The sequence below is a fragment of the Vulpes vulpes genome, chromosome 7, assembly GCF_048418805.1.
Source record: "Vulpes vulpes isolate BD-2025 chromosome 7, VulVul3, whole genome shotgun sequence".
Classification (NCBI taxonomy): domain Eukaryota; kingdom Metazoa; phylum Chordata; class Mammalia; order Carnivora; family Canidae; genus Vulpes; species Vulpes vulpes.
The window spans coordinates 108134806-108149527 of record NC_132786.1 but is presented as its reverse complement, the minus strand read 5'-3'; the positions used below and the strand labels follow the sequence as shown (position 1 = coordinate 108149527).

At 37.4% G+C, this 14722-nt stretch overlaps 1 protein-coding gene across 2 annotated transcripts in view; it reads right to left on the bottom strand.

The window, feature by feature from the left end:
- ZNRF2 (zinc and ring finger 2) overlaps window positions 1–14722 on the bottom strand; it is a 95268-nt gene that overhangs the window by 37603 nt on the left and 42943 nt on the right. For both annotated transcript variants that reach the window (XR_012002739.1, XM_072764646.1), the window contains exon 2: window positions 5292–5387. Coding sequence is in view for 1 of the 2 variants with exons in the window: in XM_072764646.1 (XP_072620747.1) it covers window positions 5292–5387 (96 nt within the window). In the remaining variant the exon portion in view is untranslated. The remainder of the gene's footprint in view (window positions 1–5291; window positions 5388–14722) is intronic.

The following is a 14722-nucleotide window of genomic DNA, read 5'->3' as shown; positions in this document are numbered from 1 at the left end:
GGCCACTAGAAAGCTACTTGTGCACACCGGAATCCAAGTCTGATTGCCCAGTGTAATGTATCTTCAATGTTTAAGTCTGTAAGTTACATTCTCTGGCTGACTGCACAGAAGGCGGGAGCCTTTTTTCTCACTTTCATGACAGAACAAGCTCCCTTCCAAGTGACTCAATCTTATTTCAAATTTGTTTACTTTGACAGCGTAATAGTCACATCTTTCTCTGTCTGCAGAGTCAGGTTTATTCCTGATGATTCTGAAAAGCTCTGCTTTGATTCACTGATAAGTTTATAATTAACTCTCAGAAGAGTAACTCTTAATTTACACCTCTTTCAAGTACCCATGCACACACATAGTACCAACTACCAAAATAGCAATGATTTCTCAAATACGAATCTTTACTACCCTCAAGCACAGGAGACCAAAATAAAAACTGAACTTCATAGGACAAAAAAACATGGTATCATCCAAACTTTAAGGACCAATAAAATCAAGACTAAGAATTTGCCTACAATATTTATTTCATTTTTTAGTTTTGGTTCTGAAACATTGTAGAAAATGAGGAACAAGGAAATGAAAAATTCTGCACTCATAAAACTTATATTAGCTTCACAATGAATGATTAGGTCCATAAACTAAACAATGAAGCACACACAAAAAAGGGAAAGTATACGAAATAAGCAGTGATGAGGGACAGAAGCAGAAAAATGTTCACCTTTAGCCCAGAAGGCTGACCTATAGCCTGCATAGTTCCGATAAGGATCAAATATGGACTGGTTGCTACATTCTTAAGGGGGTCTCATGACTGTATATGTCACCGACAGTTAATATCAAGCTGAATGATAAGCACCAGAGAAATCTTGTGAAAGTGGTTTTACGAGTAGAAAGTCAAAGAAAACACTGATGATCTAATACTGTGTGTTCCCTCCCTCTTGAACACTAAGCATATACCCAGCCGCTTCACACAAAGTGCAGCTCTTACTGCCTACAGGTCCTGTCCCTGTACTACTTAAATGAACTTTACTACTAAGCTGCACCGTAAAATGTCTCAAGAGTTCTTTCTTAACTGGCCCGGCACACTCAGTGATCCTGCAACAGGCAGTCCCTGATTCATGGGTGATCTATACAGATGAATGCTCACTGTGGAACTATGAATTTTTTCCCATTTGCCAAAACACCATCTGCAATAGATAACCACTCTCATCATTCTGAATCACTCCCTGCCAGAAAGCCTTGGGCCTCCTACCTGAACCTCTGCTGAGCCAGCTGCCTTAACCCTGAGAGCTTCAACTTAGCCCATTTTCTTTTTCAGTTACCAAGACTTGAGTATTTGCATATAGTATTACAGGTTAAAGAAGAAAAAAAGGAAATTATTGTGAGCTAGTCTGGAAACCAAACCAACATTTAAAGTAACATCTCTGAGTATAAATCTAAAATTCTGAATCACCAGCTTCTATTTAAATTTCTGAAATTCATCTTATTCTAGAGATGGACTATAAATATATCCAGCCTGAAAAACAAGCCCAACTAATCTCCTTGCTGTGAATATTTATACAGTTAAATTAATATACATTCAACAAATAAATTTCCAAATTTCAATTCCAGTTAGTGTAGGAAAGGATGTAAAAGGTGGAACTTATTAATAAGCACTATGCTGAATAGAACTCTCAATTGAGTATCAACACAATTTAAAAGCTCCATCTCTCTCCACAGAATCAGTTTCCAGGAATTCAAATATGAAGTTATAAAAAGTCCAAGTGACTAAAACAATTCCATTTCAGAGACTCTGAATCACCTTGCTCTAAACATTATAGTAATCCTAGATGCCTACCTTAGGCGTTAAAGAGACCAGTTTTCACAAAGCGTCATCACCTGTGATAGAGATTTGGGAGCCTGAAGTAACAGAATATGCTACCACAAAATAAGCCTCTTTGGTATAAGGATTATTTTAAAAGACTGAAAAACAGACACGGGAGAAGCTCTGAAAACAGAGTAAAAATTATCCTTTTGTAAGAGAAATTTACATTTATAAAGGAAATCTGTTTGTAAGGGTGTCTCTCTTTCAGCACCAGGAAGAAAAGACTGACTCTAAATCCTAAGAGAATGAATATTGCAAGACAATCTCATCTATGGAGAAGGAGCAGACTTAAATATGCATAACAAACCCCTTGTTTACCATGATTCTCCTGGTAACCTCCCACAATTAGCCACTCCCAACCCCACCCTTACTTTGTCTTTAGCTGAAAATGGTATTCAAACACACATTCTAGACCATCTCAGAGATTTGCTTCTTTTCCCCTGGGTATCTCCCATGTATACAAGATTTAACCAGGTTAAACTTTTGTTTGTTTTTCCTCTTCTTAATCTGTCTTTTATTAAAGGGCTCGCCAAGAACTCAGAAGGGAAGAAGGATTATTTTTTTCCTTCCCTGCGGGGTTCTGCCCTCAAAAGAACGTGGTGTAAGAATTCCCACAGACTGTTATGGGGAGGCATATAGTGCATTAGCCACCACTGTCTAATCTAAATCAGTCAGTCAAAACTCCTTCTTTTACCACAGCTGGCCACTTGTCTCATGTTTAAAATTTCAAGAGCCACATATAATTTTTATAAAGAAGCTGCTTTGGCTGCTTGTTTCAAATGTTTATGGACACTTAATATGTATTTAACAAATTAAAAAGTTTCAGATTTACCTACTATAAAGTAGGTAGCCATTCTTAAAAATATTTGCGACTTTGCTTTTTGCATTAAGTTTACTAACTTCTGGACTGGAAGACTATCAAATACTTAAAATCTAAATCCTTGGGTTTATAGTGTTCAATAACAAAAATTCAACTCAGTAAATTTTAAAGTCTGATTGGCTTTATTAATCAGTGAATTAGGCAGCATCCTATCTAGCAAGTAGAGGGAAGCTCCAAAGGGCTACAAGAAAGGAAAGGTTTCTAAAGGTAGAGAGGGAGTGGAAAAAGGAAAATGATTAGCAAAGAATCCATTGTTTTAGGCAAGGTCACCCTTCCAAAGGGAAGTGAAGGGGTCTATCAGATTTCCAGTGATGACCAGGAAATTCTCATGTTGACTGCTTAAAGGCTGTAACTGCAGTTAGGCTAGGTATTAAAGTCCTGGTTTACTGAGTTGGTGCCTTGATCTAAGTGACACGATCTTGGGCCTGTAGGTTCCTTTTTAACAAAAAGTATCCCAAGCAGAATGTTACCTACTGGGTCTTGAAGATATCTTCAAGACACCAAATACATGAGCTAGTAAAAAAAACCTTAATGACTTGAGTCCAGTTAAATCAGGAAATCAAAAACTGACAAAATCAACATTCACAAAGACTGTACTGTACATATATCACACAAAAAGTAAATGTATGAATACTAAGGTTTTATGCAAATATAGTCAAAGAATTAACATTTTGCTTTCAAAATTCAAGGCTAAATTCTTAACATTTAAGGGTTTTTAAGACACATGTAATAAACATGATTATGAAGGGTAAGGATAAGATAATTGAGTACAAATGAGAAACAGGCCCAATCACTTTTATCTCAAATTTTGAACCTGAGAATGCTTTTTTATTTTTAAGTAACTGAATTGTAACTGTATTATGCAAATTAGCCAATTCAATTTCACAATGCAAAGGGGTTTGGATATAATCAACAGGTACATTTACTATTCAAAGGAATTGCTACAATCTCCTTTTGCTTATTCTTTGGAAAATAAGTGGGAAAAAAGAGTTCTATTGTCACTGATGTAGGAAAAGACATTAGGGTTCCAAGCCATTGGTTGAGAAAGAATTCTTGAGACGTCTTTGGTGCAAAAAGGTGGTTTTATTAAAGCATGTGGACAGGACCTGTGGGCAGAAAGAGCTACAGAGGGTTCATGAGGAGTGGCCCATTGTGGACTTCCAAGTTAGGAGGGGGTTAGGGATAGCCTAAGTCTCTGAGGAATTTTGGAAGCAAGGTTCCAGGACCTTGAGGGGTTAGCTCTTGTTGGGAAAAAGTCATTTATTACCATCTAATAAAACCTGAGTCATGAGACCCTTCAGATGTATAATTGGTGGGTCATGTGCTTAGGGGATGATTGCCAACATGTATCTTAGGGGTAAGCAGCAAAGGAAGTTTCCAAAGGAATTTTTTTATGTTCAAATAGACTTACAGGATCCTGGGGATTGGGCTAAGACTGCCTTTTGCTCTTATCAAAGTATTAACATCGAGGCAGTTGAGTCCCTAGAGGAAGGTCACTCTGCCTGTTTCAGTGAGCTGTAGGCAGTCAGGAAATATAATAATTTTTCTTCTGCCTTTGTTTCCCACATCAGCCACTATTATAATAGTGTGGCTGAAGCACCACTACATTAGAGAAAGATTCCTAAAACAGTTTGCAAAAAAGTTAGTTAGGGTAACATGTCCATTTCAATATTAAAGTCTACCCCTCACCCCAGCATTTTTGTAATCTGGGGAGAAATTTCAGATTCTTAACTAAGTGCCACTACATTGATTAACCTATGGCTGATGCTAGGTTGTAGGATCCATCTCTGTTTTATTCACTGCTGTATCCCAAATTCCTAACACTACACCTTATACTCCACAGGTTCTCAAAAGACATGTACTGAGGGGTGCTGGGTGGCTCAGTGGGTTAAGCGACCAACTATTGATTTCACTGGGGTCATGATCTCTTTAAAGATAAAAGGGGGATCCCTGGGTGGCTCAGTGGTTTGGCGCCTGCCTTTGGCCCAGGGCGCGATCCTGGAGTCCCGGGCCTGAGTCCCACGTCGGGCTCCTGCATGAAGCCTGCTTCTCCCTCTGCCTGTGTCTCTGCCTCTCTATGTCTATCATGAATAAATAAAATTTAAAAAAAATCTTCAAAGATAAAAGGACATCTGTTGCATGAAGTCAACCTTTCAATCGGCTTCACCGTTTACTGGTGCTCTTCCTGCTTATTCTATTTTTTTTTCTGCTTATTCTATTTAAACCAAATATTACCTTTGAAAAGTCCCTGAAATTTCTTATAGGCTTCTGAAATTTGTCTATTAATGAAATTTTGAAAAAAACCAGGAATGAATCATGTGATTTTGTTTTTCAAGTCTATTTCAAAAAGTACCAAAGCTACACTGAAAACTCTTCCCTGGAATTTTAAATGTCTGGAGACTGTGGTCATGAAGGAACAGTAAAGCCAATGCACCAAACCTAACTAAAATACCAGTTAGCTCCAGGGTTCCTTGCCTTTTAAATTTCACCTAAAACATAAAATTCAGAAAATCTACGGTAATTCTAATTTAAAATAGTATTTTAAAGCACTGAACTTACCATTATAGGTTATTCTTGGCTTTGTTAAACACATCACAAGATGCAAATCCATTTCATCTGAAGGTACAAATTTTGAGCATACAGGGCACTTAAATCCTAAAAATTAAAAGAAATCCATTTTACTCAATTATTCTGAATATACAATTCCATTTTTTAAAAAAGCATCAAAGACAAAAAGCATTTCAAATTTCAGTATTACAGTAATAACTACTTAATTGCAAGTTAAGTTGGGGAAAAAGAGTTTAAGTATAACGGACTTCAATCAATTTACAAGGACCATCCCATTTTAAATAAACACAAATGAGAAGAATTAGACTCACTACAAAACTCCCCTATCTTTTTCTAATGTATGGGCCCAGTGATTCTTGTTTCTATTTTTTTTAAAACATTAACTAAACTTCTGATTTTGTGGAAATTACCTTTCCCAGCTTCGTAGGGCACAATCTGAGTCACAAGGTTTTACAGTTAGATAGTACCTTTGAAACTATTCTACTCCACTGACCTTTTAGAAATTATTCTGATGAAGAAAGTCAACATCGGCAAAATCAGGACTCCTGTCTTCCAGTATAATGATCTTTCTCCCACACTATGCTACTAGTCACAAAGCAAACTGAAAATAGCATCAAGTAGGGCAGATTTCCCAGTCAATTCTAACACTTAAATATTAGCTAGTTTCCTACAATATTCAATATTCAATATTCAGGCACTACTTGCCTAAAGTAGTCTATTAAAAATAAACTGGTATACTGAAATAGGGAATGTGCTCTATACTCAGCTCTATCCTACTCCCTCATTCACCAGGAGAACTGCTCCTTATTGTTGCCTTGCTGCCTCCCTCTCTGTCATCCCTAAACAGACCTGAGCAGCACTGGACACCTGAGACTCAATGGAGGCAAGTTATAGTTTGGCTAGGAAAAACAATTCAGAAGTGGCACAAAAAGATAGTGTGGGCCAATCTGTTTTCCTTGGAAACATGACAAGAAACAGCAAGAGAGTACACTCATCTCATCAGCTGTAAAGAGTGGAGGCAGAAAGGTCACATGTAGGTAAGAGAGAGACCAGTGGCTCATTAAGCTGAACTTATAGGAGAACAGAAACTACTGGCCAGGAGAGGACAATGGTGTGCACGGAGATCTCGGAGCCAATGTGCTATATGAGAGACAAAAGCTAATGAAGAAGGGTAGTGAAAGAAACTCAAAGTCTGACAGCACATGTTTGTTTAGAGGCACCTTCCTCTTTCATTGTGGCTTAAATACACTGTTATCAAATGTGTCAGACTAGAATCACACTTCATGTAGAACTGTATACAAATTAGGAAAAGAAACACATGATTTTTGAACACTGTTTGTCACAATGCATTTTTTTAAAAATGAATAGGGGTGCCTGAGTGGCTCAGTTGGTTAAGCATCTGCCTTCACTTCAGGTCATTGAGCCCAGCACCAGGCTCCCTGCTCAGTGGGGAATCTACTTCTCCCTCCCCCTCTGCCACTTCCCCCCATTGTTCATGCTCTCTCTCTCTCAAATAAATAAAATCTTTAAAAAATAATAATAAAAGGAATAAAAGTAAACATACTTCTCCTTCTCAAAAACCACCAAAATGAAAAGGAGGAAAGGAAATTCATCTAAAATGAAACTACAGGGACGCCTGGGTGGCTCAACAATTGAGTATCTGCCTCTGGCTCAGGGCATGATCCTGGAGTCACAGGATCAAGTCTCACATCGTGCCCGTTGCAGGGAGCCTGCTTCTCCCTCTGCCTGTGTCTCTGCCTCTCTTTCTCTCTGCCTGTCATGAATAAATAAATAAAATCTTAAAAAAAAGAATGAAACTACAAAATAGCTATAATCATCAAACACAGACTATACCAATATAAGGAAACTTATAGCAAATGGGGATAAGACAGACTCTCAAGTAGCATTCGTATTTCAAGGACCAACCAACAATCTTTTGCTTGGAACTATAAAAAAATTTCTTCCCTTGAAATTAAACAGGACATAAAAGAGGGCAAAAGGCAGCCAATTTTCTAACTATTCATCATAATCATCTGAGTTAGGCACATAAACTCTAAATCACCAAAGTACAATACTGTGAACTACTGAGAACTATCCAATTGCTCACAAAGTAGAACCTAAGGAGAGAAAACTCAATGTGCACAGAACCACCCGAATTTCTAGTTAAATACAATAAATTAATGTTTCTTTTTCCTCCCATCTAAAATCCACTGAAAGAGAAAATAAAATAAAAATAAGACAAAGAAGAACTTGAAAGGAGACAGCAGATGAGAAAACAGACTACCAGGACTGAGAAAACAGACATTCTAAGTGTCTATGGAAGTCAGTCAATTCTTACTACCTAATTCTCAAAGGACTCTTCAATCTATACCTCCAAATGACTTCCTGAGACAAAGAATGGGGGGGGGGTGGGGGGTGGGGTTCTATGTCCTCAATCCAGAACATATAGCAACTAGAAGAAACTACAGTTCCCCAAGTATAGCAAGAGAATGAAGGCTAAGTATAGAATAAAAGACCCAAAATAGAGTGACTTGAGGACCCCCACACACAACAAAGAAAACACAGAAATAAATGGTCTACGTACAGAAAAGGGCCCCTCTGCCAATTTCCTTTATCTTTATCAAGAAATTGGTAGATTCTTCTCTTAAATCAAAAGGTCCCACAGAATGAAACATTGTCTGTTGATAAACCCCAGCCTTAAACACAAAGCTTCCAATTAGCTTTTCAGGGCCTCTCTCATAAATATAACACAATTTAAAAAAAAAAATGCATGGTTAAAACACAACATACCAGAAACAAATTTAAAAGACAAAACTATTTACAACATGTATCACAAAAGCACAATATCCTTAATATAAAAGGATTCTTAAAAATTGTGGAAAACCAAGTATCAGAAAAATGGGGAAAAGTTTTAAACAAGGATAGTTAACTGATCTTTAAACAAATGAATAACTGCAGTGTCAGAATAGAAGAAACACCTTCCTCTTATTCCTCTTAAGTTACTTTTCTTTATTCCCATTTTAGTGGGTTTTAGGAGGGAAGCAAAACACACGTTTAATTCACTTTATTTAACTAGAAATTCGGATTAGTTCTTTGTACATACTGTTTTCTCTCCTAAAGCTCTACATTAAGATATCACCACTTACCCCAGATTGGCAAATACTCAAAAGCTTGACAACATACTGTTGGTAAGGCTGTGAGAAAACAAGTACTTTCATATATTCCTAGAAGGAATACAAAATTTTACAACCACTACAGAGGGCAATTTGGCAATATCTAACACAATTACACATATATTTATCTTCTGATCCAGCAATCCTGTCCCCCAAACACAAAAAACACATGCACAGATAGAAGATGCCGGGAAGACGGTGGAGTAGAAAGCACTAGCGGAACTGGCCTCCCCAACTAAATAATTGCATTGGTGGAGTCTGCCTGAGGGAACTATTTTGGAACTCTGGAGTTTATTGGAGCTTGCAACTTCCAGGGGGAAGACCTGAGCAGTACATTGTGGTTCATTTCAGGATTTAGCACAGTAACAGCTATCCTTCCCACTACCCCCACCCCCAGCTACACGGCAGGCAGCAGTGCATTTGTTGTTAGAGCAGCTTACACATAGCCTGCAGGAACCAGGGTGGGTACAGAGGACTCTTGTTCTTCAAATACCAGAACCTTGCACTCTGCTGCTTCTGATCAAAGAGGTACAGATACAGAGAAGAGTAGTCATTGCTGTTGGACCGCTCCCACTGTAAGGCCCCCCACTCTGGCTGAAGAAACTCCAATGGGATTTAAAGGGCCTATATCCACCTTTCCCCCTTTTATTTTTTGCTTTTTCCCTTTCTGAGAGCCCAACATTAAAGACTAAGAAGAGATTCAAAACTATATATACAGGGGAAGCTGAAAAGAGACTCTGTATGCCCAGGGTAAGTCTCAGAGAAGACCTTAAGTTTTTACCTCAGGCTGATGATCCTCAGAGAGTGCCTACAATACATCCCACAGAAAACAATAATGAAAAATGGCAGACACTGGGGAAGGGGAAAAATCTGATTTCCAGAGTTACCACATGATTAGATTCAAGTAACCAGTTTTCAGCGAGAAAAAAACAACAACTCTAAGCTGTATGCTTAGAAAAGCATGGCTCCTTTAAAGGAAAAATATAAAACTGAAACTGTCACTGAAAAAGTTCTGAGGGCAGATATACTAGCCAAAAATGTCTATCTTAAAGATGTTCAAAAAACTAAAGGAAGATGTAGAAAAGGTCAAGAAAATATGATCAAAATATGAAAATGGAAATATCAATAAATAGAAAACCTAAATAGAAACCCTAAAGAAATTCTGCACTTTAAAAGTATCTGAAATGAAAAATTCACTAGAGCAATTCAAAGGCAGATTTGAGGAGGAAGAAATAATCAGTGAATCTGAAGACAGGACAATGGAAAAGATCATGTCTGAGGAATAAAGAAAAAAAGACTGAAGAAAAGTGAACAGAGATTAAGGAACCCATGGGACACCAACAAGCAGAGCAATATATGCATTGTGGGAGTCCCAGGAGACAAAGAGAGAGAGAATATTTGAATAAATAATGGCTGAAAACCTCCCAAACTTGATGAAAGACATGAATATGAACATCTAAGATGCTCAACAGCCTTCATGTAAGATGCACTCAAAGGCACCCAAACCAGGATACATTATAAGCAAACTTTCAAAAGACAAAGAATTTTGAAAACTGGAAGACAAAGGTGATCATCACATTAAGGGATCCTAACATCATAAGCAGATTTCTCATGAGAAACTCTGAAGTCCAGAAGACAGTGGGCTGATGTATTTAATGTGTTCAAAGGAAAAAAAAATTAAACCCTATCAACTAAGAATCCTATATCCAGCAAAATTCCTTCAAAAGTAAAGGAGAAATTATAAAATTCCTAGATAAAACAAAAGCTGAGGAAGTTCAGCACCATTAGATCCGTCCTAGAAGAAATGGAGGAAATGAAAAAACACTGGACAATAGTAACTCAAAGACATAAGGAGAAATAAAGGTCTCAATATAGGTCTTCAGGTCAAGGGGAACTGTTTTTGAAGAACTGTACTGAAGGAACTGCACCTGAGCAGCTTTATCCATGCATATCTGGACCTGACTCCAATAACAAGATCCTGGACTTCAAATTGATGCCTTAATGGGATCAGACTGTGTGAATGCTGGAAAGAGTGCATACACCCTACATATGGAAGGGATGTGAACTGTGATTGCCAGAAGGCAGACTATGATACATTTACAGTCTTCAAATATAGTTGCTCTCAATTTCATGCACCCTGTTTCTCACATTAAGACGACTAATTTTCTTCCCCTTAAATCTGGGCCAGCCTAAATGTTTTTAGTGAATCAAGAGTGCAGAAGTGATGTTCTGGGAATTCTGGGATAAATCTTAAGAAGCCTTGAAGCTCCCATTTGGACCTCTTAAAATGCTCGCTTTTGGAATACTTCCTTTCAGAACCCAGCTGACATGCTCTAGGAAGTTCTGGCCACATAGAGAGGTCACAAATAGGCATTCCAGTGGGAATGTCAGCTACAGCCAGAAGTGAGCCCTGAGATGACCAGTATCAACGCCAGGTATACTGAGTGAGCTACCTTGGATGTTGAGTTACTTTGAAATTTCAGAGAACTCTAGCCCCAGCTTCCATCTGCAACTGTTTGAAACTCCAAGCAAGAGCTCCAACAATTGATTCCACTCTACTCATAGAACCTCAAGAGATAATAAATTTAGGTTTTAGGGATCCCTGGGTGGCTCAGCAGTGTAGCACCTGCCTTTGGCCCAGGGCGTGATTCTGGAGTCCCCGGATCAAGTCCCACATCAGGCTCCCTGCATGGAGCCTGCTTCTCCCTCTGCCTCTCTCTCTCTCTCCCTCTCATGAATAAATAAATAAAATCTTTTAAAAAAATGTGTTTTAATTAAAACCACACACAGTAAGTTATGAGGACACCCTTTGGAATAGCCAAAATATTGAAACCATATAAAAGACATAGTGAAGAAACTATTAGGCATCTATAATGGGATACTATATTATAAAAAGGAAATGAAGAAAGGTCATTATGAACTGATATGGAGAGATACCAAGACTATCTTAAGTGAAAAAAGAGTGCAATGGTATGCAAACTACTGTGCACCAAAAAAGAGTAACTAAGAATACATGTACATGTGTGTTATCTGCAAATAGATAAACAAGGAAGGATAAGCTTCAAACTAAGGTTTATATACATGTTACCTATAGGTAATGAAAGTGTGGCTATAAAAGGGGGGGTACTCCTGGGTGTACCTTTTAATAGTTTTGGACCTCTGAACAATGTTAATGAATACATATCCAAACAAACAAACAAACAAACAAACTCCAAGAATTGGGGGGAAATCCCTAATAAAATTAAATATAAATGGAAACAAAAAAACACACACAGGCTTGTGCAGGTACAAATATAAGTATGCATGCGTGCATGCACACACACACACTCAGATCAGTCCACTAAAAGTACTTGGAAGCAATGACACCTCTGCGTAGCAAAGAGCAGACTCAGTTCCCAGATCTGACGGTTCTTAATATCATTCCTTTGTGAAGAAAAACAAGAGCTCCTTGGAGAAAAATCTGGGTTCTAGGTCTGGGGCAGGGAAAGTACAGGCGAGCCTGGAATATATTGTTATGCCAGACTAAGGAAGTGCTCAAAGTTGATATGAACACATAAAAAGGCAAAGAAGCCAGCCTCAAAAAGTTTCTCCTGGTCAGATTTGGACAACCTGAGAATCAAAATGGATAATGACATAAGAGATCATAGTATCTTATATTTAAAAAGAATGCAAAAGTAATTATAAATAATTACATTCTGAAAATATCAACCCAAGATCACTAACAAAGATAAAAAGGTACTCTTAAAATGTAGAAACTATCTCACCTCACCTTAAATCTGAACTTAGTATCACCGACAAAAGGGCAAGCTAACATCTGTACTTCCTGATGTGACTCACTGAGGGCACAACACGTATATATACTTCCACCAAATCTAACTAGAACCTCATTATGAGGAAATTTAGGAAGAGCCTCCAGCCAAAACAAATTCGAAGAAAGTATGATAAAACCATCAACACAGGAAACAAGAGAACTTGAGCATTGCCGAACCCCAAAAATCTTACAAGATTTCTATTTACTTTTCTTTCTACTTAGTTGTGGGGTCCATCTTATATGTTGGAAGTTTTCCCCAAATTTCCTCAACTGTCCCAACAGTTCAAGATGATACTGCATCCATGAAACAATACACCATAAACTAGGAACACAGAAGCAAACAAAAGCTCTTGAAATAAACTTAGCTTCAATATTAACTTGAGGTAATCAACAATGAACATTTACTATATACCAGGAAATTAAGCAGTTTAGGTCAATTAACTCATTTATTCTCACATCCTTGAATGAGGTACTAATACAAACCCTATTTTGCAAATGAGAAACAGAAAGGATGAGACTCCTGGGTGGCTCAGGGGTTGAGCCTTTGGCTCAGGGCATGATCCTGGAATCTGGATGGAGTCCCACATCGGGTTCCCTGCAGAGAGAGCCTGCTTCTACCTCTGCCTATGTCTCTGCCTCTGTGTGTGTGTGTGTGTGTGTGTGTGTATGTGTGTCATGAATAAATAAATAAATCTTTAAAAAAAGGAAAAGAAAAGAAAAGGTAAAGTAACTTACATAAAGTTAAGTAACTTACCTCAAAGGGTAAGTAACTTACATAAGGTGACACAGCCAGAAACTGGCAATGCCAAAAACCAAAGTGGGCTTTTGGCTTCACAGCCTAAGTCCTTCACCATTACTCTGCATATCTTTTTTAATCTCGAAGGAAGTGGAGCCAAAAGTCAAACAGGAGAATAAATAATAAAATCAGAAGATCAATTCAGGTGGTCTAACATCCAACCAACTAGAAACAGACTTGAGAAAAAGGGAAGAAACTACCAAAAACATGATTTCCCAAACTGAAGTTCATGACTATGCAAATTAAAAGAATGTACCCATATAACAAATGAAAATAAATAGCCATACCAAGGTATGGTACTGTGAAATTACAGAGCATTAGGTATAAGAACAAAGCCTGAAAGCTTTCAAAATGAAAAAAGATGAAAAATATCTAGAACTATTTCCCAGACTTTTACATTTTTTTGCCTTTCATGATACTAATATTTTGAGAGCCTAGTTATCTGCTTTTCAGAATCAGAATGGCATTAGTCTTCTTAATAGCAACACTTGAAAAGAGACAAATGAAGTAATAACTTTAAAAATCTCAGAATTATTTCATTTAGACTACATATCCAAATTATTACTAGTCACACTTGACTGATACATTTTATCAAAGCACTTTCCTTCCTATGCACCCTCAGGCAATTTCTATAACACATGGTCCACTGAAACAAAGGAGCAAATAGAAAAGAAAAAAAGAGAGAGAAAGACACTGAGATAAAGGAAATGGGTGAGGTGAAGGGAAATCCTTGGATAATTGTCTAGAAGGTATTTGGTCCAGACTGGAAGAGGAGAGTAGAGGATCTAGGGAAGACAGGAAGAGGGTGGGAAGTGGTAGAGAGTGAACAGATAAGGTTTTTTGATGTGTTTTATCGGGTGGAAAACAGTATTGTGTTCAGACAGTTTTATAACTCTTTTGCAAATTTGGGAAGAACTGACAGGAATTTTAAAAATCAAGTAAGCAAATAGAGGCAATTTCTAACTACCAAATACACAACAGGAATGTAATCTATAAACAATGAATATCAAGCAGAGCATCATTTAAAAAGATGTTCAAAAGGTAGAAGGATAAAAATGAAGACAGGTGATATATATATAGTAAGTCCTCATCTCTCTAATAAGTACTTAATAGTTAACATCTAAAAAATTACAAAGAATATAAGCATATTACTTATAAATACTTGACAGCTACAAGTATTGAAAATAGTTGTTTCAAGAAAAAAACCTGGGAGTTGGGGATAATTGAGGCAAGGGAATAATAATTTTTATTATAAGACTAAAAGTACGTTTTTCAAAATATACACAAAATATACATTTGATTTATTTTACTTAAATTTTGATTTAATTAAGCCTATTTTGAAGGAAGGAATGTCTTCAGAGCACAGGACACATCAGCCTAGTGAAAGAGTATTCTGCAAGAACATATCTGATTTGAAGCTGCTGCCTTCCCTAGATCACTTTCTCTACCCTCTCCCCACACTGTTCTTCCCTTGACAACAGTCCCAACAGAGACTGTTTCTCCCAATGGAGAAGCGACTCCATTCTCTGATGAATAATAATAAAAAAGGATTCAGTATAGGACCTACATGCTATGAATCCACCATACTAAAAAGGCAGATGACTGAGACAATTTAAAGAACTCCAGAAACAGCTATTATAGT